This window comes from Crocodylus porosus, unplaced genomic scaffold (assembly GCF_001723895.1).
Source record: "Crocodylus porosus isolate Cpor-Errol unplaced genomic scaffold, CroPor_comp1, whole genome shotgun sequence".
NCBI classification, from domain to species: domain Eukaryota; kingdom Metazoa; phylum Chordata; order Crocodylia; family Crocodylidae; genus Crocodylus; species Crocodylus porosus.
Genome location: NW_017728909.1, coordinates 73,513,745 through 73,536,646, shown reverse-complemented (window position 1 = coordinate 73,536,646; position 22,902 = coordinate 73,513,745). Strand labels below are relative to the sequence as shown.

Here is a 22,902-nt window from a genome sequence, read left to right as displayed (position 1 = left end):
CATGGCAGTGGCTTCTCTTGGGGCTGTTCAGGCATGGTGTTAGCTGTGCAGGTGCTGCCCCAGCTCACAGGAAGCACCTACTGGATCCAATTCTTCCCCAAGTCCATGTGGGGATCAGTGCCTGGTAGGCTTCCAGCATGCAGGCTCAGGGAAAAGTTGGATCTGGCGGGTGCTGCCTGTGAGCTGGGGCAGCACCCAACACAATCCAGCTGTTCCCTGACCCGAAGCTGGGGCAGCACCTGCCCAGTAGCAGTCCTTCTGGGTGGCCCCAGGGGGTGCCATTGCAGCGGAAGGAAGGACTAGGGCCCTCCACAGCTCAGAGGCCGTTCAGCCCACCGGCAGCTCACCCCCCAGCCATGGAAGACATGGGTAAGTTTCATAGGGAAAAAAAAAAGATCAGGCCCCTCACTGCTTCTGCCTTCAACCTACATCTCCTATGGAGGGGATGCGGGGGAGCAAGCTGTCAAAGGCTGCAACATTACAAATAGCTACATTGCAAACTAAACAACATGCAGATGTGGTTTAGTTTGCAATGTAGCAAACTAAACCATCATTTAAATCATAAAAAACCCTTGCACGTGTACAGCGTGATGCAATTAAACTGCAAAACTGGCCAATATTTGTCACATGTACAAGTGCCCATAAGAATAAAACTTTACCAGTTTCCTTCAGTGTTAAACTTTAATAAGTGATTTAGCCAACTTGTGTTACTATTGGAGCAGGCAGATGTAACAGCTACAGGGTAACAGCAGATACATGCTCCAATGTACATTGGTTACAAATGTAGCTATTTTTAACCAATAGCAGTGCCCCCTCCCCTTTTAAAGCCACTAAAAGGGTAAGTTTGTCCATAGCCTTAAATTAGTTTCCAAGGGTATGTCTACACTACAGCTCAAGGTATGGTTGTAACCATTCCAGTCTATCAAATCTGAGTACCAGTAGCAGTGAAGTTGTGGTGGCACATACTCCAGTCTGGGCTAACTAACTGTGTGTGTACCCAGAATCAGACTACTCTGAATCTCATGCTGCTCAGTCTCCATTGTTATAGGTACCTCAGCTAGCTAGCTCAGATTTACCTACATGTGTACTGCAATTACATCTAGTTGTAGTGCACACATACTTTAAATTATAAATAGACTCATACACCAGTGACCACCAGTAATAAGAAAACTGGGGAATCAGATAAGCTCTATTGATCAAGCATTCCTTGTGAGACAAGGGTTGGGGGACAAGGTGGACTTACCATTACTGCATTCTCTGTACTTAGGATGTGGCTGGGACCAGCCTGGGATCTCCTGTAAGTTACTACAGCATGAAGCATACATATGCTTCTTTCTGGAAGATTTAAATTTTAATTATTGCCTCATATACATTTCACCTCCTGCCACTGACTGATTAATTACTGCCTGCCTTAATTTATTGATGTTAGTCTTAATTCACCACTTTGCTTGATTGCTAATGTCAAGTCTGTTTCTGAGCATACCTACTGATGATTATGAAGACCCACCGTACCATGTACCAGCTCAGCCTAAATTGTGTGGTATACTGGTGCAGCAGACTGGAGCTTGTATGGCAAATCTCCCTTAAATTAAAAATGTAGGCTTTAATTGAATTAAACACAAAAAGAGTACTGCAACCAATACAGTCTTTCTTGTGTCATTTAATCAGAGATTAAATGGTAGTTTCTTTTGCTATCCCTATACTTAAAATATTTAGTGTGATGCAGAATTTTGTATTGACAAAGCTGTCAAGGAAAGAAGCCTGCAGTTGTGGCAGCTTGGCACAGGACAGCTGCAGTTTTGGAACTTTGCAAGGCATAAAAGTGCAGTCTGAGGACATGTCTACACAGCTGGGATTGCAGTTTACTGTACACATACACAAACCAGCTTTAACAAATCAGGCAGTTTAGGTATTAGTAGCAGGACAGAGCTCAGTACAGGCTAATTTACCCAGGTTCTCGGAGAGCTGTTTGAGTGTGCACTGATCTGTGCTGCCATATCCAGGTTTCTGTCAGTGCCTGAGCTAGATACTTTATTAAGATTTGGGGTATGTCTTCAGACCCAAGCTAGTTTTGGATTATCTTGGGAAGCAATAACATACCTAACTTTGACTTAATTTTAAAAAGGCACTTTATAAAAGGAAGTGAAAAAATTCTTTTTTGGAAACTTTTTCACTCGGTATTTTGAACTTCAGGAAGAGAATATGAAACTACAATAATTGTTTGGATATTTCTGTAGATATCCTTTAGAAGTCACAGAAGAGTTTGTTCAGAAGTTCAATCATGCAAAAAGTCCAAAGGAAAAAGAATCTTTACTAGAAACAGCCAAAAAAATGCTAGCCAGATGTAAGGTCAGTATACAAAATAACACTCTGTAATGTGTATATATTATATACACAGTATTCTAAATCATTAATTCCTTTTGTCATTTTTCATTTCCATCAATATATCTGTTATCATAAACCAAAGGTAGCAAAATGTTTAAAGCTTTCATTTTTTTAAAAAAATTGGGAATATGAAGCTTACAATGAAAAGAAAACCGCAAAGTTAGGCACATAGCACTTAAAGTATGTGAACAGTCCCACTGATGTTTTATTATTTTTTTTTCTTTTTTTTTGAACAAATATGGTGGTTGTGTACTGGGAAAAAAAATCTTTTTCTACCAGACATTCTTCATTCAAAGCTCCCTATTTCAAAGGCTATCCAAGCACATTATTTACTAGTGTCCTCATTCAAGTTAAGTCAATGGCTAGACTCCTCTTGACTTGAATGCACCCATTCTCCTCTATGTGACTGAAAAGGGGGTTTATTAGGAAGAAACAGTTATGGCTCCCTGATTTTGTGTTGGGCCCTAACAGTGTTGAACAACTGTTTTACTTCAGTGGAATTATGCCAGTTTTTACATTTCTGAAGATCTGGTCCTATAAATGGTGTTTTTGGACTACTCCAACTGCTTTAGAAAGAAAATTAATAGTAAAATTCTCAACAGAAATTAGCATTACCAGAACCTCTCCTCTTCAGAGAGAAGAGCCATTGAGTCCCTAAGATCCAGCAACCAAATACTAATCAACTCATGGGCAATAAGCAAGGAAGGACCTCCTCAATTGTCATGCCTGTATCAATGAAACTAACAGACAACTTTGATGCCAAGCACTGTAAAGAACTTGGGGAGAATCTCATGCCAACATTTACCCTTGAACTCAAAAACATCATCAAATCCTTTCTGGACCAGCTTCAGAAAAAAACTGTATACACTAATCTCCACCTTTCCCACCCCAGAGATATTTGACATGCTCCCAAAGATACACAAACAAGGTAACTCTGGCAGACCTGTTATATCAAACTGTTAGCTTCACTGAAGAACTACCAAGATTCATAGAAACTATCCTTAAACTACTTGTCACTCAAAGAACAAGTTTTTTGCAAGACATGATAGATTTTCTTGACAAGATCCAGAACACCAAGGCCAGGATTTGCAACCTTGGATATCACCAGCCTATACTCTAATATCCCAGACAAATAACGTGCACCATAAAGGCACAGCTGCCTGCCTGAAATACCTGCAAGAGTATGAACTACAGTGAGATTTACAACTGCAACATATTGTACAAATCATCCGCTTCATTCTCACCCACAGTAACTTCACTTTCAGCAACGTCTGTTCCTTCTAACAATAGGCACAGCTCTGGGCACAAAGATGGCTCCCTTAATATGTCAATCTTGTCATGAGCCATTTTTAAGAAAAAAAAATGGAAAACTGCACCATCAAACATGCATAGTACCCATGTTATGTAGATGATAATACCATCACTTGGACTCACTGATTTCTATCAGAGCTTCAGCAACTACCACCCCTGGATCAAATTGTCTCTAAAATACTCCTGGACTATCATCAGCTTTCTAGATATAACAATCCATATCCAGAATGGCACCCTGCAAACCACTATGTACAAAAACCCCACAGACCAGAACACTTACGTCTACAAAATCAACAGTCATCCCAAACTCACCAAGAAAGCTTCACTATATAACCAGGTCCTCAGATAGCATTACATCTGTTCTGAAAAGAATATTTGTGACACCCACTTCACCAACCGAAAAACTGGCTTAACTTAGAAAGGATATTTCAGCAGATAAATAGACTGCATCTTGGAAAAAACACTCAAATAACCCTCATTAACTTCCTACAGTGCAGAAAGAGAACCTCCACTGACCACACGCCTCTGCTTGTCATGTACGTCCTATACTGAAACTTAAAAGAAGGATCATCAGTTACAGCTTATACTCAGAAAGACTTTGATGGAAATATTCCCAACCCCTTTCCTCATGACTTTCAAATAATCTCCAAACCTTGCTCAACTGATCAGCAGAAACTCAACAAACACAAACCAGTACATAATCCTGCCTGTAAACACATCTCCACTGCCACCCTAACCAATACTCCTCATGACAAAACCATCAGAACCTACAAATCCTACACGGTTATCACAGAATAATATGGTATACTTCATCCAATGCACTAAATGCCTCACAGGAACTATGCGCATGAAACTAAATAACCAATATGCTCCAAAATAAATAATCACGGAAAAAAGATAAAAGACAGAGACATCAAATCAGTAGTAGGACAAAACTTCACAGAACAGTCAACTGATTTCTGACTTCATAATCCTTATACTCAAGGACAATCTACAAAAGACCTTCAGAAGAAGGGTCTGGGAAGAAAACTTTCATAGCTTTACTAGATGCCAACAACTTGGACTAAACGTAAGTGCTGGTTTCATGATTTATAATACTCTAACTAGTGTGTCTTTTAGCCCTTCAATATTCCATAGGTAATAACTGTCTTTTTTTGTTCTGAATGGTCTTGTTCTTTTACATAGTAAGATTATCTATTCAACTAAGTTTCTGTTGCTTCAAAATTACTCCTGATAACTTCTCTTTGCTCCTAGTTTACAGATCTCTTCCACACCCTTAACTATCTTTTTTCTTTTTCCCATGGGGCACTTGTGCCTGAAAGATTGTCTAACATCTCTCCCAACTATGTAGGTGGTCCAATAAAACGTATCACCAAAATCTTGCTTCTTACTTAATGAGACATAGTGTTTCCACCATATATAGGTACCGGTGTTTCTGATTCTTTTAATCCCATTTAGGATGACTTTTTGTATATTAAGAGAGGAGCATCTTAGGGGCAAGGTTATGGAATTATAGCAAAATAGGTCTGGAAAGGACCTTGCGAGATTATCTAGTCCAACTCCATGCTCAAGGCAGGATCATCCCTATCTAAACCATCCTAGACAAGTGTACGTCTAACCTGTTCTTGAAAATGCACAAATGACACTCTTGCACAACTACTAGGCACAGTGCCCTCCCTCCCCACAAACACCAAGAACACTTTAACCTGCTACAAGTAAACCATGGGGATGAGGGCACTGTCAGTATCCTGCCACTGCAAAAACAGAAGTAGTTTATTAAAATATTCTTAAGAGATCCAAGGAAGAGGACCAAGTCCTCTGCTACCAAATGCAAAGACTCCCACAATCCATGCTGATCTGACCATGGGGTAAAATTCTTTTGATCTCAAATGTGGTGAATACTTTGACCTTGAGTGGAGGAGCAACCAGGAACCTCCAGACTTTTTAGTGTGAGCAAGGACATTGGTACACCTCACTCAAAATATGCACTGTTGGCTGTAGCCAAAACCCAGTTCTTCTGAGGAAGGTGAATCACCTCCCCCTTGTATCTTTAGCAATGAGGGTGAAAAAAAGCCTTCCCATCTTTATATAGTAACCAGCAAATCCCAGAAACGTGTAAATTAAAAATGGGGAAAATCTAACACCCTCCATTCTGCACTACAACTTGGGGACTGCAAACAAATCCTAAACATGACATCCCCTAACTGGAGAACCAGAACTCCACTTTCTGTCATCCAGCCACCTTCATAAATTTATTCCAAAGCTGGTTGTAGAGTTCCACTTCCTTATCCTGCTGCTGGCCATGATGCTTTCCAATTTCCACCTGTTCTGGGCAGCAGAGCTTTTTGTGATTTCTAAGCAATGCCTATATCAGGGTGTCCCAGGCTTCCTATTGTTGATCTTCACAGCACACTCCAGGTATTGCTATTCTTAGATCATCCCTATTCAATGTTTATCCAAGCTTTTCTTGACAATCCCCAGTGGAGGAGATCTGACAACTTCCTAGGCACTCTATTCCACTGCCTCGCTGTTCTCACAGTAAAGAAGTTTTTCCCAATGGCCATACAAACCCACTTCATGGCACTTTCAGGTCATTTTACAAGTCCTACTCTGCAGTGATAGAGAAAAGATGTTGACCCTTTTCGTCAGCTATTTGAAGACTGCTATCTTGTCCCCTTTAAATTGCTTTTTTCTGCAAGTTAAACTCACCTAATTTATTCCACCATTTCTCATATGGCTTATTTTCCAAGACTTTTCTAATTTTTGGCACCTTTCTTTGGGCCCTGTGTGACTTATTTTTAAAATGTTGAACCCAAAACTGCACACAATACCATCAGTGATGCGTAGGGGAGCGTAGGGAAGGCATGCGCCTCCTCCCCCCGACAGTGCTGTCCCCAGTGCCACCACCGCCACCGCCTATGGATGTGCGCCAGCTTTCTCCCCACCGCCAACACCGCTGGCAGGTTCTGCAGGTGCCTCCCCAGACTCAGGAGGCACCAGTTGCCCATGCGCTATTGTCTAGCTGAGGCCTAACCAGTGCCAAATAAAGTGGCACTATCACCTCACAGTCCGGCTGAAGCAGCCCACAACTCCATTCCACTTTTTACAGCTTCATCACATTGCAGACTTATGTTGAATCTATGATCCAGCAAGCCCCCTAGAGCAAGGCACCTCAAATTGTGGACATATAAATGAAACTGGAGAAAACATTGGGTATATATTCCTAAACAGTATGTTTACTTTTGGGACTTCTTTCCCCATGGAAATGTCCACATGGCTCGGACAGCGAATTCTTCAGGAACATGATACCACTAGCAGGCAAGAGGGGATTTAGAGGATTTGGGATTAGAACCACTGCCCTTTTTCTAATATGAGAGTGAAGTAATGGGAAGGTTATCCTGCCAAGCTGCAAGCAGAAGATTTTTACTATATTTTTTTGCCTCACAGACGCTTTCATGTCTTAGGATTTTTCTGTAGTTACCACGTAGTGCTAAATTTCTTCCCAAGGAAACTGAGAGAGTCTTCAAAAACAACAAGCCCTGTCAGCTCAATGTCACTCTTCAACCTGAATCTACCCTGCATTAATGCAACCACTGTTAAGCAGAAATATGTTTTCAAATGATTTCTTTCTTATGGTACGCATCATATATTATTGCTTTGGAGTCTGCCAGCTCCACTTCCATTTTTTAAAAGCAAAGCTAAGGGTTTTGTTGGAAGAAAGGACTGTGGTAGATGACAGGAGCAACAGGAAAGTGCAAGTTAAATTGGATAATTAATATCTATGCTCTCACATTTTCCTTATCACCAGTATTGTAATATAATATCAAGTTAATCAATACAGGGGCTGGCATTTGGTTCTTCTGTTGCCTGAATGCCTTAGGTCTTGATCTTATGCTAGCTTAATGCTTGAAAAATTAAAACTCAAGACTATATAGTGTATTTTACTAGTTTGTAATTGAATAGACTTATTTTAAGTTTCTACAAGAGAACTTTCCACAATGTTGTGAAGTGTTATTTAGCTGGAATACTGCTCTAATGTGGTTTTATATTTCGTTTTGTTCTGTCCATTTAAATGTTTGCAACTGTTTTGAAAGGATAAAACAGTAAACACAGCATTTAGAGACCCCTAAATGATTCCTTGTGGACTTAGAAAGCCAAAAATAGATAATGTGTAGAAACAGAGTGGTCATTCATATTGAAAAGACATAAAAAAGCAATATACTTGCCGTTTAATAAACCCTAAAGAGAAGGCTGTGGTGCTTATACAATCTCTGCAACTATCCAAATGAAAAATGTTTACATTATGAAGCACACTGAGGGCCTTATTTGCAAGTCATGCTTTTTATTTTGAGAGTTATCTTTTTTCCCCTCCCAATGGATCTCTTTGGCAGTGAAGGTGCATTGACTAACAGTATTCAATAAAACCCCTTGCAGAATTGGCAACCTTGCTGAGGGAATTTTGTGATGTTTGGCTGATTTCACACTTGAGCATAGATATGCTTTTTGACCAAATTATTGCTGGATTTTTTTCAGTGCTGCAAGAATGCTTGACATTGCATCCAGTAATAAAGCAGCAGCCTCTTTCAGCATTGAGAACAGGAATTGGACAGTTGGAAAACTGCCTCAGCATACTACATTTACTGATGCTGTTAATTCTGTCAGCTTTGGTCTCCAAAAGACGTTGCCTTCCCATCCTGTGCTGACTATGCCAATGCAAAATTTGGGATGAGATGAGAAGGGTTTATTTTATTGTCCACTATGGAATTCTTAGTGCAAAAAGCCAGTTAATATTCCCAGTTGCAACCAGTCGCTGAAACATAGGAATATAAATGAAAGAATATCCATATACAGTGTGTTTCCATTGTACATACCAAAACCAAGTGTATGAAAAATGTTATGAAAATCAGAGGTAATATACCTTATGTGTTCCTTGTTTAATCACAAGTACTAAGCAGATAATAGCCTACATTTTGGCTGCAAAACCCTCCATAAATAGGGTACCCATTGAGCTGTAAAGAGTAGGAATGGCTAAAATCTAAAGTTTCAGGGATGTGTATTATCATGACAACATATTTTCACAGTCCCCAACAATTTTGATCCCTCTGAGCTTGTTATAAGGGTACTTTTCTATTAACTTAGGTGGAGCCACTACTGTGATTCAGAGATAGTAATTAATTGTTTTTGTTGTAAGATATTAAAGATGGATAATAATGCTATAATTAGAGTTATGCAGCCCTACTCTTATCTAAGTCTTAACTCCAGGGATTAAGTGTTGCTACCTCATTAGGTCCTGCTATTGTGCTTTGCATCAGTAAACTCTTACTAATGTTGTTTTTAAAATATGCACTGTTATTTTAAATATTTTGGCTTAAGAAAAGTTTCACTGTATATTAAATAGACCAACCCCCCCCAACCAAAACAACCCCCCTTTTGACTTTTCTTTTGACTCTCACTCTTTTCCTTTAAAACAGAGAAGATTAGGAATTAACATGTTAAATTCTGGAAAACATGTGGATCTTATGAGAGGCTGGACTGAAGCACTTATATTGGTGCACTGCAGTGGTAAAATCCAAGAAGGTACAATGTTCTTAACTGTATTTCTTTTAATTACTTCGTGCTCTTTCTGACCCAGCTGCGAAAGCAAAATTTAATTACTCCCAGCTATAAAAACCTGAAAGAAAGCCAAGATGAAGTAGGCTTTATGTCTTACCTGCAGAAAGAAACTTTACAAAAATATACTAATATTATCACTGTAGCATTTACATACAATGTTTCAGATTCTTCTATTTTTATGCTTTATTTCCTAAATTGCAGAATCATTTTCATATAAGCACCGCTCATTTTTTATTTCCTTTCTCATGGTATTACCTTGTAACCTGTCTCTGAAATCGGTTATTAATTAAGAGTAATTTAAAAAGTCATTTAATGATCTCAAAGTGCTTCATATAACTTCTTTTATACTTTTTGTTCAACTATTCCTACTAATAAAACTGGAGAATATTAGCTTGGTTCTCCAGATATTTGAAATAAAAATGTTATCTCTACATTTTTTCAAACTAAAAACATCATAATCACAGTAGCCCTTGTTTTGTAGAATGAAATAAAGAGTGATAGACAGTGATACTCATGGATACACTGATTTATTTTCACTATTTTACTGGCATATAGAATGTTAGCTAGAATAAGATTTATGTTAATAATGTCCTGGCAGATAAGTTAAAAGAAATAGTTGTCATATGTACCTTAGGTTTTTTGGTTAGGTTGAAGAGAAAGCGCAATAATAGAATGGCTAAAGAAAAGATCATTCAACCCTGCATATATGAAACAGAAATGATGGATGAGCGTATATGTAACAGCTATGATCTACAGTTCACACAGCAGAGATGTAGGACAAAGCAAAGTCACTTCATTTCTATTTTATACTTTGTGCAGTCTTAGTATTTTGTATGGGGTCATTCCAAAGGTAAAATGGGACTTTACATAAGCCTGTCTGTAGAACAGGTAGGGGTGGGCAATTATTTCTGCTGGAGGGCCACGTAATGTGTTTTGGGGACCTGTTAAGGGCCACATCCATCTCTATTGCTCTTTCTGTTACCTGCTCCTTCTCCTTTCCCTCTCTCTCTCCCCCTCCTTCCATCCCTCCCTCCCCACTCTCTCTCTCTCCAAAACTCGACTGGAGCTGTAGTTTATCAGGAGCCGTGAAGCTCAACCATGGACTCAAATGGGGACTTCCACCGCAGCAGGAGCACGGTGGTGCCAGTTGTGGGTGCAGCCAGCAGGTTCCCAAGCCCTGACATGGAACCTGCCAGCAGCATCATAGGTGATGATACCGGCCACCTGGTGCAGCAGCACCTCTCACCTGGGTCCATACCTAACGCTACTGTCAGGCTTAGGGTTGGGGCTCTGCACAGGAGCTTCCACTGTACTGGGAGGGTGGTGGCGTCACCTGTGGACACCACTGGTAGGTTCTCTGTTGGGACTTCTGAACCTGCCGGCAGTGTCCACAGCTGCTGCTGCTGCCCATCCGCTGTGACAGAAGCCCCGCTCAGGTCCACAGCTGATGTCCCCACATCAAGGGCTGATGCTGCTAGGTGGAAGCAGTCCCACCTACCTGCCTGGCACCATGTAGCAGCTGGAGCTCCCAGCCAGCCACACATCAGATCCAGTGAGCCGGCAGCTGTCCACCTGTGGGCCGGAACGAAACTGTTGGCAGGCTGGATGCAGCCCACAGGCCATATTTTGCCCACCCCTGCTCTAGAATGATATTGTCTATCATGAGCCTGGGATATCATGGGGGAATATTCTCTACATTTACCAAGTTACCAGATCATTATTGCAAGGTCTTCACTTCTAGTTCAGTTTTTCATGGCATTTTGAGCAACTGTTTAGATAAAATGAAAAAGGAAATCTGTAAAGAAAATGAAAATTCTACATCATGACTGTGAAAGCAATATCCAGGGTACTATCAAAGTCTTTTGTTGCTTTTATCAGCTGGGTATTCTTGGGGGTTTCTGCAATCAAGAGAAATACTCTTCAAGAGGAAAAGAAAAATCAAAACAGCTTGGTGTGCAGAGAGTTTTGTGCTCCTCCTTGTTTAGTGATAGCAGGATGACTGCTACATTATTTCTCTTATAACTGGCAGGGTTTGATTAAAGACATTGAAATCTAAGGCACAGGACTGGAGAGTTAACTTTTTCCATGTTCATTCAGCTCTAAAAATTCTGTATTTTATGATGACATTGCTGTCTTCAGTTACACACTTGCTTGCACCCCATTTACACCTTGATGTAAATTAAAGTTAAGTGAGGCAAGCCAATGATGCGTATGTTTCTGTATGCTTTGAAAAAGATGACCTCTGCCAGAAACAGGAAGTTTGAGAAGGAAGTGTTAAATAAAATAGCTAATCTGGAAACTAAGGTTGATAGATGTAAAATTTAGGGAAGAGAAACAAAGGAAGGGATCTCAGCTGAAGAGAGGTTATTGTCACTACAAATAACTGGTGACTTTGGAGATGAAAACTATTAACGTTCTAGTACTGTGCATTCTACTTACAAACTTTCAGTCTGGTTTGATGATCTGAAACAGGTTTGTATAACTTTGAAGGTCTACCTTCAAAACACTTGTAGAGGGGGGAAGGAGTGCTGTTGGAAAAATATGGAAACCTTTTTCCAGATGCATAACTAATGATTTTTGCACCCTAGACAGAGATGACAGAGAGCAGAGGGGAGGTGAGGAAGGGGTGCTGGAGGGATCAGGGAGATTGTGTCAAATGCCAGAAACTAGGGGGGCAGAGGGCACTGAGCTGCTTCAGGCTCCCCACACACAGGCCTCTAAATAAGTGCTTAAGGCTGGTACCCTGCTTGCCCTTTTGCCTTTTTTTCCTGTTAGGCCAACTGGCCAGCCTCTTTTAATTCAAATTATTCCTCAAACATACTAATTAAGATCAGTCTACTATCTGCAAGCAAATAAGTACTGAATTATTTAAAAAGTAATAATACAGTAGCTGCACCACTTAATAATAAATACGTACACTGGTCAACAGATAAATTACATGTCTGAATTGTTTTGTCTGTCTGTTTAGGCCATAATCCTGCAACACAATCTGTAAGCATACAGTCTTATGCCCTCAAGGAATACCTTGAGGCAGGGAACTGTTTCATCCATGTACAAGCCTCCATTTATCATTCAATAAATAACAGCAAAAGTATACCAGTTTTACTGATTGCAAAGAGAAAAGGCTTTGACATAACAAAACAAAGATATATCTTCTTCAGTGTTTTGGAGAAGAGAAATACTTTTTTAAAAGTCCTGGGAGCTAGGAAGGAGCAAGGATGTATAGGTAATTATAAACTCTTTTGGCCAAGGACTGTAATTTATTAAATATTTGTATTGTTCTAGCAAAATGGGTTCTCACCCTAGCTGAGACCTTTGGGAACTACTGCATTATAAACAATAACAACACACCTATATTTTTGGATGAGTGAAGGAGGCTGAAAAATTTATTAGGACTAAGATTGATTCTTTCATCATATAACATATGGATGATCAGAGTGGAGAAAGGGAGCCCTGAACTCAGAAGATTTGTGTGGGACTGTGATTTCACTCATCCGTGCAGGATTTGTGGTATTTTGTTTTTCATTCTACAGACTTTAGAGGTTGACTTAAATTGTGTTAAGTCAAGACTAAGGTATAATGACAGGAAAATTTGGAGAAATTTGCATAGTGATTGCTTGGCTAAATTTTGCCAATGGGATCTATAAATCTGTCACTTTAAAGAACACAAGATTCACACAAATCTTTAACCAAAATTGAGAAAAGCCATTATTTAATATCAGAAATAGTTGAAAGACCAATTTAACAACCTTTTCAACCATAAAAAGCAATCCTGCCTTTTCAGCCATAATTTTGTATGGGCCATTTCATTGACATAGCAAAAAAGATCAGCACATCTAGCAAAAATGGATACTATACAAACTTTCTAAAAATATGTAATTCTTTCAAGAAATAACTTGCATTATTACACCTTTTCAGTACCCTGTTTAATATTATTCTTTCAGATTTAGAATTTTTCAGTAACTGATAAATACAGATTATCAGAGAGGTTTCAGTTGTTCTGGAGTACAAACTTAAAAAAACCCTCAAGTAAATTTTGTTGTCTTATTTTTGTTCATAATTAAGCAAGTGCTTGATGCTTGTGGAAACTGTGAATGAATACAGTGTATGAGGTATAAATCATGGGCCTCTTAGCACTGAGCATGAATGAAATAATTCTCCATTTTGTTTCTGCTTTAGAGGCTTTGGATCTCCTTCTAGTTTCTTTAGACCAAGCTCCAATACATCTGGAACATATCCCTGTTTTACTTTCTATCGCTGAAACCGTTTTATTCCGTCTCTCTCTTGATGTGGCATGGGAATGTTACTTATACTCAACGGAAGTCAAGTTCTCAAAGGTTACAGTACTTTTAAAAGTCTTTATTAAGATTTCTTGTTATAAATATGTGTATTTTATATAATTGTATCCTAATTGTACTATACTGATGACATGAAATCTATTAAATAACTGGATTTGCATAAGTATAAATGAAAACAGAATGTGATCCAATTTGTCACATGACTTTAAAGTTTTAGTATTTTATAGTTTTGTTTGATGCAGTCTTGTGCTATAATTTGCTTTAATCTTAATTTTTCTCTATCTCTGAATACCAAATATCTCTGAGAAGTCACAAAAAGACATTAGGAAAATACAATTTAATCTTTCACAGAGTATTTAATGAGGCACTATAAAATGCATATGAAAGTCTCTACGTTTTTGTCCATAATGCATAAAGTTAACTTGGATTTCTTCATAATTTCAGTGACAGTCTTGCATAATGTGTGGCTCTCTTGCTAAATTATGTGAACTCTTTATTCTCCCATCTGGACTATCATTAACTGAGATACAGTATGTCAAGTTATACAGTCTTAATGCAGCAGCAAGACAGTTATGAATTTAAGAAAAAGGATGATATTAAGGTAATACAAATGGGAATGATCCAAACGAGGGCAATCTCTTCTCAAAGCTAAGCAAGTAAATCCAAACTGTGTAGCAGAAGACTCACTGGGCATGTCTACACAAGGTGCTTAACTGTGAAGTAGCATAGTTTAGTGTGCAGTAAGGGCATGTGTCTATGTATGCGCACCCTTACTGCTCAGTAAAAATCCCTAATTGTGAGTAATTTTGGTACCTGTATTTGCCTGCATACTGCCCTCGGTCCAGCACCACCCAGTCCCTCAACTTGGGCTCGGGTCTGCTACTTGCCATGGCTCTATGCGGGCATAGAGCCAGAGCTGCCTGCAGGGGGGCTAAGACCACATTATGGCCCTGCTGGCCCTGGATACTGCCTGCCAGAGGGGGAGCACTGGCCACTGTAACTCCTGAGCAAGCCTCCTGCCCACCATACTTGCCACAGAGTCTACACCCACTGGGGAATGGCCAGAGGCTGGGATGCTGGCCACCTGTCCCCAAGCTCTATCCCCTAGTTCCCCCATCCCACAGCCCACTGCCCAGGGTGGCACACAAAGGACATTGTACATAGTTTTCACAGGGAAGAAGGGTGTTTACTGTTGGTGGATGATGTGGATGGTGAAGGGGCTCTGTTGGGGTGGGGGTGGCTCTGGTTGATGTGAGGGGTTCTTCTGAGATGCATCTGCAGTGAGCATGGTGCTAAGTTTGGGAAGAGGGGACAGTCTGTGGGTGGCAGTGCAGGTGGTCTATAGTGGGATGTGCTGGAGGAGATGGTCAGCCACTGCCTCCTGCACCCTGTGCCCTGGCCCCCATTGATGGGTGTGTGGCTCTCCTGGGGCTTTGGTGGGGGAGGCACTGCTGATGCTGCATACCGCTGCCATGCCTCCTTGGCCCAGGCCTTGTGGAAGAGCTCCCCCTGGGGCTTATTAATGTTATGCAGCACGTAGGCTGTGATGATGACCTGAGGGAGGTTGTCCCTCTGCAATGATGACCCAAGGGAGGTGAACTCAAAGTGGGTAGTGAGGGTGCACTAGCAGACCTTGAGGTGCCTGAAGGTGCATTCCATCAGGGTGTGGATCTGGCCCAGGCAGTGGTTAAAGTGGGCCTAGCAGGGGTCCAGCTGGCCAGTATAGGGCTGCATAATCCAAGGCAGGAGTTGGTAACCAGCATCCTCTGGGCTTGGTCCTGGGGCCAGCACTGTTCAACATCTGCATCAGTGACTTGGACAAGGGGGTAAAAAACACCCTATTCAAATTTACTGATGACACTAAGATGTTGGGGCATGTGGGCACACTAGAAGGGAGGAATAGGCTACAATCGGACCTAGACAGGTTGCAGGGGTGGGTGGATGAGAATAGGCTGGGATTCAACACTGGCAAGTGCAAGGTGATGCACCTGGGGAGGAAGAACCAGCAGCATACCTACAGGCTGGAGAACTCCCCTGTTGTCAGTGCAGGGGCAGAAAAGGATCTCGAAGTCATCATTGATGCCAAGATGAACATGGGCCGACAGTGCGGGGACACAGTCAGGAAGGCCAACCGTACCTTGTCATGCATCCACAGATGCATCTCTAGGAGGTCCAGGGAGGTGATCCTCTCCCTCTATGCAGCATTGTTCAGGCCGCAGCTGGAGTACTGCATCTAGTTCTGGGCACCACACTTCAAGAGGGATGTGGATAACATGGAGAGGGTCCAGAGGAGGGCCACTCATATGATCTGGGGGCAGCAGGGCAGGCCCTACAAGGAGAGGCTAAGGGACCTGAACCTGTTCAGCCTCCACAAGAGAAGGCTGAGGGGGGATCTAGTTGCCTATTACAAACTAGTCAGAGGGGACCAGCAGGCATTGGGGGAGTCCCTGTTCCCCTGAGCACTACCAGGAGTGACCAGAAATAATGGTCACAAGCTGGCAGAGGGTAAATTCAGATTAGACATCAGAAGGCCCTACTTCATTGTCAGGGTGGCTAGGATCTGGAACCAACTTCCAAGCAAAGTGGTGCTGGCTCCTACCCTGGGAGTCTTTAAGACAAGGCTAGACAAACACCTTGCTGGGGTCGTTTGACCCCAGTACTCCTTCCTGCCATGGCAGGGGGTTGGACTTGATGATCTGCTCAGGTCCCTTCCGACCCTAGAAACTATGAAACTATGAGGGACAGAACTACCACATCACCCAGCTGCAAGTCTGGCACACCTGGCACAAAGCACCCACTCTCCACCAGGCCTGGCAGGCCAGAGTTTTGGAACGTGAGCATTGTGGGTGCTGCCTGCCCAGCTGGCACTTACATGCGTGAAGGCGCCATAGTGGTTCATGATGGCCCGGAGCACCATGGAATGAAAGCCCTCCAGCTGTAATAGGGGAAGTCTCCATGAGGCGGGTAGATGACGGGGATATGGGTCCCATCAAAGGCCCTGATGCTTTGAGGGAATCCCAGGCCATGGAACTCCATGACCACTGCTAGGGGTTCATGCATGTGGCACACAGTGTCCCCAGTACTTCTTGGAGGACACTCCATACCTCCAGGACAGCCTCCCTGGCAGTGGCCTTGTCCATGCCAAAAAGGTGTCTGAAATACCACAGGCTGGTGGGTGTGACCATCTTCAGCAAGGTGAGGACCAGCCAGGTGTCCATGGGGAGGAGCCCATCATTGGCATTCCTGGTGGGGTCCAGCCAGGCAGATGGGATTGAGGTGGCAGGTGTACAGCGGCAGCCCTAGGACAGCGTGCAGCAGATGGGCGGGTGGTTGCTGAGTGTGTGGAAGCCAGGAGGAGAAAGAGGGCTGTGGGTCAGGCAGCGGTCAGCATGATGGGCCAGCAGGGCCAATGCAGTAGCCAGCAGGACTGTGGGGCGTTGGTTGTCACTGCCAGGGGCAGCCAGGAGAGTCAGAGGCAGCGAGGAGAGTGCTGCCACATGCTATCCCTATGCTGCACATGCTGCTCCTGGCCAGAGAAGTGGCTGGCCAGAGAGCAGTGAGCAAGGTGGGCTTTTGAAGAGGGCTGCTGACTGTTGGCAGCTGCAGCTGTAGTTTGGAGCTCCCCCTGGTGGCAGCAGTGGCCCATTCCAGGGCCCTGGGAAGTGGGAGCAGATTGGCAGCAAATCTGCTCCTGTTTCCCTGAACATGTAGATACCTGCCTGGCACTGTTAACTTGCGAATAATTTACTTGCAAGTAAACTGGTGCTGCAGCAAATGCATGTGTAGATGTGCCTACCTTGTACTATTTAATAATCCAGTGTTGCACTTCATGATCATATCTCTTTTCTGTTTCTTCTGAGCAATCATTCCCAAACATAATTGAGAAGGAAACTCAGCTTTTTACAAAAAGACAAGGATCTCAGTTAAGGCTTGGACAGACATTCAGTTGCTCCAGGGAGCGTCCCTGCTGTCTCATAATTTTTCTCCCAGATTAAAAGTTGCCACTCAGGAAGAAAAATAACATGGGAATGAGTTCTCCCTGGAGAATATCTATCAGGAGACAGAACTTCTGTACAGGCAGCAGATACAGATCCAATCTCTACAATCCCAGAGTGCTTTACTTCTCTCTCTCTTCTCCCACAGGAGTGCTTCTGTAACAGGATGGCACCCAAGGGCAGCTGTGATGCCAAATGACTGCCTTAATCCTGTATGGCTCCTGCTTCAGCCTCTCAGGGTCATACCTTGGTGTTAAAGGTAATCAGGGGCGGTTTCCCTCAGAGGCTGGTGAGCCCAGGTTACTTTCTCTCAGTATTCATTTCTTCTCTTGAGCACAATTTAGCCCATCTGACTTGGTGCTCAGAGCCTGGCACACAAATTTCCTCTCACTCTTCCTTTTGGCCTGGGGCTCCTTGGGCCCTGATTCTCTTATGAGCTGAATTTGTGGCATCCTTGTGTTCCTACCACCATGTCCATGCCTCACAGGTGTTACTCTGTCCACAGTTTTGCCTTCCCGTAGGGGCCTCGGCCCTCTTGGCTTTAGCTCCCTACGGCAGGGCCGGGGTTGAGTGGCATGGTAGCACGCTCTTTTGACCCCACGAGCCCTTTCTCTTCTGGGTGCTTGGGTCGTCCCCTTTTCCTTTCTGCCGTGCCTTGAAGTTACTTGGGAAAAACTGTTGGGAGGCTGCCCAGGGGCCAGCGAGAGTTGCATCTATTGTCCGTCCATTCCCTAATAGTGCCTCTGGGCACCATTTGCCTTAAAGGCTGTGTCTGTGTCCTCCAACCTCCCTTATAGCCATGCACATGCCTCACAGTTGTTACCAGCCATTACCACAGCAAAGCTCTTTGCCCTACCCACTGTTTTTCTTTTTGATACTCAGCAACTTTGTGGGAACCTTGGCCTTCCCAGCCTTGGCTCCTTTCATCTAGCTGATTTATCTTTCCTTCAGCCCACTATCCGAGGAACATGGATTCCAGGCCCAGCCCTGGTATCTGCCCTTCTTGAGCTCTGGTCTTAGCCTTTCCAGCTCTGGACTGCTTCAGCTGTATTTCTTGTCCAGACTTTGGCCCTCTTGGTGGTATCTTGCTTAAGTTATGAGCCCCAGCCCCTGGCAGGGCTTACAATACTCTTCATAGATTTCATATACATTAGGGCTGGAAGGGACCTCGGAAGATCATCGAGCCCAGTCCCCTGCCTGAAGGGCAGGAAGTCAGCTGGGGTCATAGGATCCCACCAAGATAAGCATCCAATTTACTCTTGAAGGTGTTCAATGTAGGTGCGTGAACCATCTCTGATGTCAGGCTATTCCAGACCTTGGGGGTTTGGACAGAAAAGAAATTCTTCCTCATGTCCAGCCTGAAACGGTCTTGCAGTAGTTTATAACCATTTGACTTTGTCATCCCTTGGGGCACTCTGGTGAACAAACGTTTCCCCAGATACTGATGGTCACCCCTGATAAACTTATAGGTGGCCATCAGATCACCCCTGAGCCTGTGCTTTTCCAGCCTGTCGTCGTAAGGTCTGTTTTCCTGATCTCTGATCATGCGTGTGGCTCTTCTCTGGACTCTCTCAAGCTTCTCCACAACCTCTTGTGCCTCTTGGACACCCCTTTGACCTCCTCCTTCCCTTATAGTCACTTCTGGTCAACTGGTTAGCTTAAACAGAAGAAGTCTATCTATTGAACCCAAACCTTCCCTGCTCAGGCTGGAAGAATGCCCTGAAAGAAAAAGGTGTGCTGTCCCTTTAACAAACCCCCATTCTTTCTCAGGGTAAACTAACATAAAGAACAGGCAGGCAATAAGATTAATTCATACAGCCCTGTTCTGGATAAAAGTACATAAAGAAAGGGCAAACTATCACTCTCCCTATACAAGTTCCCCTCCTTGGGTACATGGCGTGCTCTTTGGGGTATTCCAGTTCTGATACAGTGGCTGAGTGGTTTCTCCCTCTTCCCTTACCTACTTCCCAGAGTGCCACCTTATCACTGCAAGGTAAGTCAGGGGCTCATACAAGTGTTTTGCTCTCAGGATAATGAGCCACTCAATCCTCCCTGTGGCTGCTTCAGTCTGCGGCCCACAGCCTTTCTCGGTTGCATGGTTGTTTATATTGCTGGGTCTTCAGCTGTATTTCTCCCTTCTCAGTAACAGGGACCTCTGGCTCCCTGTTATACCCCACTTTATTCTAGCTTCAGGCTTCCATCCCCAGCCCATGGGTTCAGGTCCAGTTCTCTCAGCCTTCACTATATGTCTCCGGTCTCTGGGCCCCTTAGCTCTGTCTTGCACCTTGCCCCAACCCCATTGGCATCCCTGCCCTGGCATGAAGCTGCTCTTGGTTTTGCCCAGTCCCCTGGCATCCCTGATCCAGGACAACATTGCCCTCAGTTTTGCCTAGCCCCACCTGGCATCCCTGACTCAGGAAGAGATTACTCTCAATTCTCCCCAGCACCCCTCCCCTCCCCGCCCCCACGTCCCTGGCCTGGGGTGAAGTTGCTCTCCCTGTATACCCATGTCTGGCCCTGTAACTAGGTTCAGTTTCCTATCTCTCAAGTATTTGGGCTTCCGCCCCACGCAGCCCACCATATCGCAGACCCTGAAATGCTGAGTGTACCTGTGGCAACCCTGTGGCCTCCTATCCACCTCTATCAGCTGCATCAGCTCCTCCAGTGTACTCTGCCATCTATATGTAGACCCTTTCTGGATCCCCCCCGGTCCTCAACCAACTCCTACCCTTTGGCTGCTGGGTTGGCAGCAACTCCTTGGCTTCCTGGTTGGTTGAGTTCCTCCCTATTCTGCTTGCAGTGGGAGGCAGGGCCAGACTTTTAATAGGCTGGAGACCCGCCTTCTGTAGTCACATGGCTCAGCCCACAGGTGTTGCAGTTTCAGGTCAGAGCCTCAGTTGTGCCTTCTCCCCTGCTGCCCTTTAACCTCTAGTGGGTTTCCCTGGCACACGTAGCTCTGCAGGTGACCCCTGCCCTGCTTCCTACTTAACAGCAGCCCTTTGGTGCTAGCTCCTTACCTCTCAAGTAGCAGGGGCTAGGGGTGCCTGCTACAGCTTTGATCTAGAAAAGTCAAGTACTGAAGCACTTAGGGGATGTTTTCTGCTCCTGGCTTGTTCCCTGCCTGAATCACACTACAGTACTTGGGTGCAGGAAAGCATATAAGTGCATACACCCTGCCCAGCCTTAGCTGGGTTCCAACATAGCACAGGGGAGGGGAAAGACTGGAGGACTCTTCTGGGCATTATACCCTGTCCCCACCTTCCCTGTACCTGACAATTCCTGCCCACATTCATTTAGAAAAAAAGACTGCCAGGCTCTAGGCTGTTCTAGGGACCCCTGGCATCCCAGGGCATCTTTACACATGCTCCAGGGTTCTGGAGCGGGGTGGGAGGGTGGACGTTTTAATTAGAGCAGCTTTCAGGAGCCTCTCTAATTAAAATGCCTGAAGCATCTTGTGTATTCAGCACCACACACTTCAAAATGGTGGTGGGGGTACTTTAATTAAAGCTTGTTCAATGCGCTTTAGTTAAATGCGCTGTCATTTTGAAACACTGGGATGGTGAATACATGTGAAGGTGACATTGTTGTAGCATTTTAATTAGATTAATCGAGTCTGCTCTGATGCTTTCTAATTAGAACATATCAGAAAAGGAGTTGGGCAAGTGTATTCTGTGTCCACACTGTAGGCTCTTGCTTCTCTGTTTGAACTTCTGTATAAGTCCATTTTTCTCTCAGGAAAACAAATCTGGGAGAGTTGTCTTGGATGATTTGAATGTGTATTTGCAGCCTCTGTCACAGCCCAGAAACATAAAACACTATTTCTCATAAGCAAGAGTAATAGACTGGGTTAGAGACTTGATTCCACACAACATGCATGTGGTGTACTGTTAATTAATGGGCTGGCTAGGGAGGATATTGGAACCTGAGGGTTGGTAATAGAAATGGTTGAAAAGTTGGGGAAAAATGCATCCAAAAGGGCTATTTCATAGCAATGAAAATATTTTTCAGAAATTTACTGCTGTTGATTAAATTTAGCTGTGAATATGCTGAAGTTTTTAAAGTGGTAAAATAAAGTGCAGTAGAGTCAGAAATATATATGCAATATATATGTACATTCAGATTGAATGGATTTTAACTAAAACCTTAAAATATGTTCTCTTTTCAACTTTGTTCAGTCTCAAAGAAGATTTTATTTCAGAAAATGGACAGTTGCTGCTGAAATTGTTTTGCAGCTGCAACAATGGTGAATGATTCATGGTGTTTGGTATTTAAATTAGTGGAAAGCTCCCTGAAATTTTCTTCATGAGGGCAATGCTGAGTGAGATCTGTGGCAAATTTATTGTGACAGGATCTCCATTAGAGTATGAATCCAGTAAACACCAGGAAAGGATATGGCATCTCTAAGAACGGTCTGGGATCTGTAGCACTGGTTTTACTTTCCTATGACTGAGTAAGGTCCTTGGACTTGTACTGTGCACATATTGTTTATTCTACGAGGGTTTAAGGGTTCCTGAAGTTCAAGTTCCATTTCCTTCTTTTACAACAAAAGTTGTCAGGGATACTGCAGATTTATCTTCTTGTAAGTAAGGTAATTGGGAGCTCTAACTACACACTGTAAGGGTTTCTTTTCAGTATTTACTCTTTGAAAACAGAAACTCCTATTCATTTTGTGAGATGAGGGTGGACGGATTTGTCTTCCAGTCTCTGCATAGACTTTGCAAGATTGAACAGTTGGGTTTTTTGGCATCCTAACAAAGTATTACCCATCCAGCAGATCACTTGTAACTTTTAGGATTGTATAAGTGTAGAGATCGCCTCCCTCCCCCACCCCCCATCAGCATACGAGTAATAATTTTCAAATAAATGTTAAACTACATCATAAAATCATAGAGAAGTAGGGCTGGCAGGGACCTCAGGAGATCATCTAAACCAACCCCTTGCCTGAGGTAGGATCATCCCAATCCCAGTCATCCAGTACAAATCCACTATATAACCTCTTAGAAAAACTGCACAGCCAGCCTGACACAACATCAGATGTAATACTCTAACCTTTCTAAAGCAGGAGGACCACTATGGCCAACATACTTCTGCTGTAAAGATTGTTAATATATGTCTAAGAGATCCCAAGAAGGGGGTCATGCCCCTTGCTACTGGAGAAGGCAAAACCCCCACAGTCCATACCAATTGACCATGGGATAAAATTCTCTCTTAACCCCAAATATGGTGATTGGTCTGACCCGGAGTGGAAGGGAACACCTTCTAGTCAGGAACCTCCGACTTCATATCCCAGCAGGAGCATT

The 22,902-nt window shown here is 43.3% G+C and overlaps 1 protein-coding gene across 1 annotated transcript in view; it reads left to right on the top strand.

Annotated features, from left to right (window-relative positions):
• The window catches only part of TMEM232 (transmembrane protein 232), a 123,818-nt gene that overhangs the window by 25,829 nt on the left and 75,087 nt on the right, over positions 1-22,902 (top strand). The window contains exons 3-5 of the mRNA XM_019532464.1: positions 2,238-2,349; positions 9,168-9,273; positions 13,489-13,646. Of these exons, the coding sequence (XP_019388009.1) occupies positions 2,238-2,349; positions 9,168-9,273; positions 13,489-13,646 (376 nt within the window). The remainder of the gene's footprint in view (positions 1-2,237; positions 2,350-9,167; positions 9,274-13,488; positions 13,647-22,902) is intronic.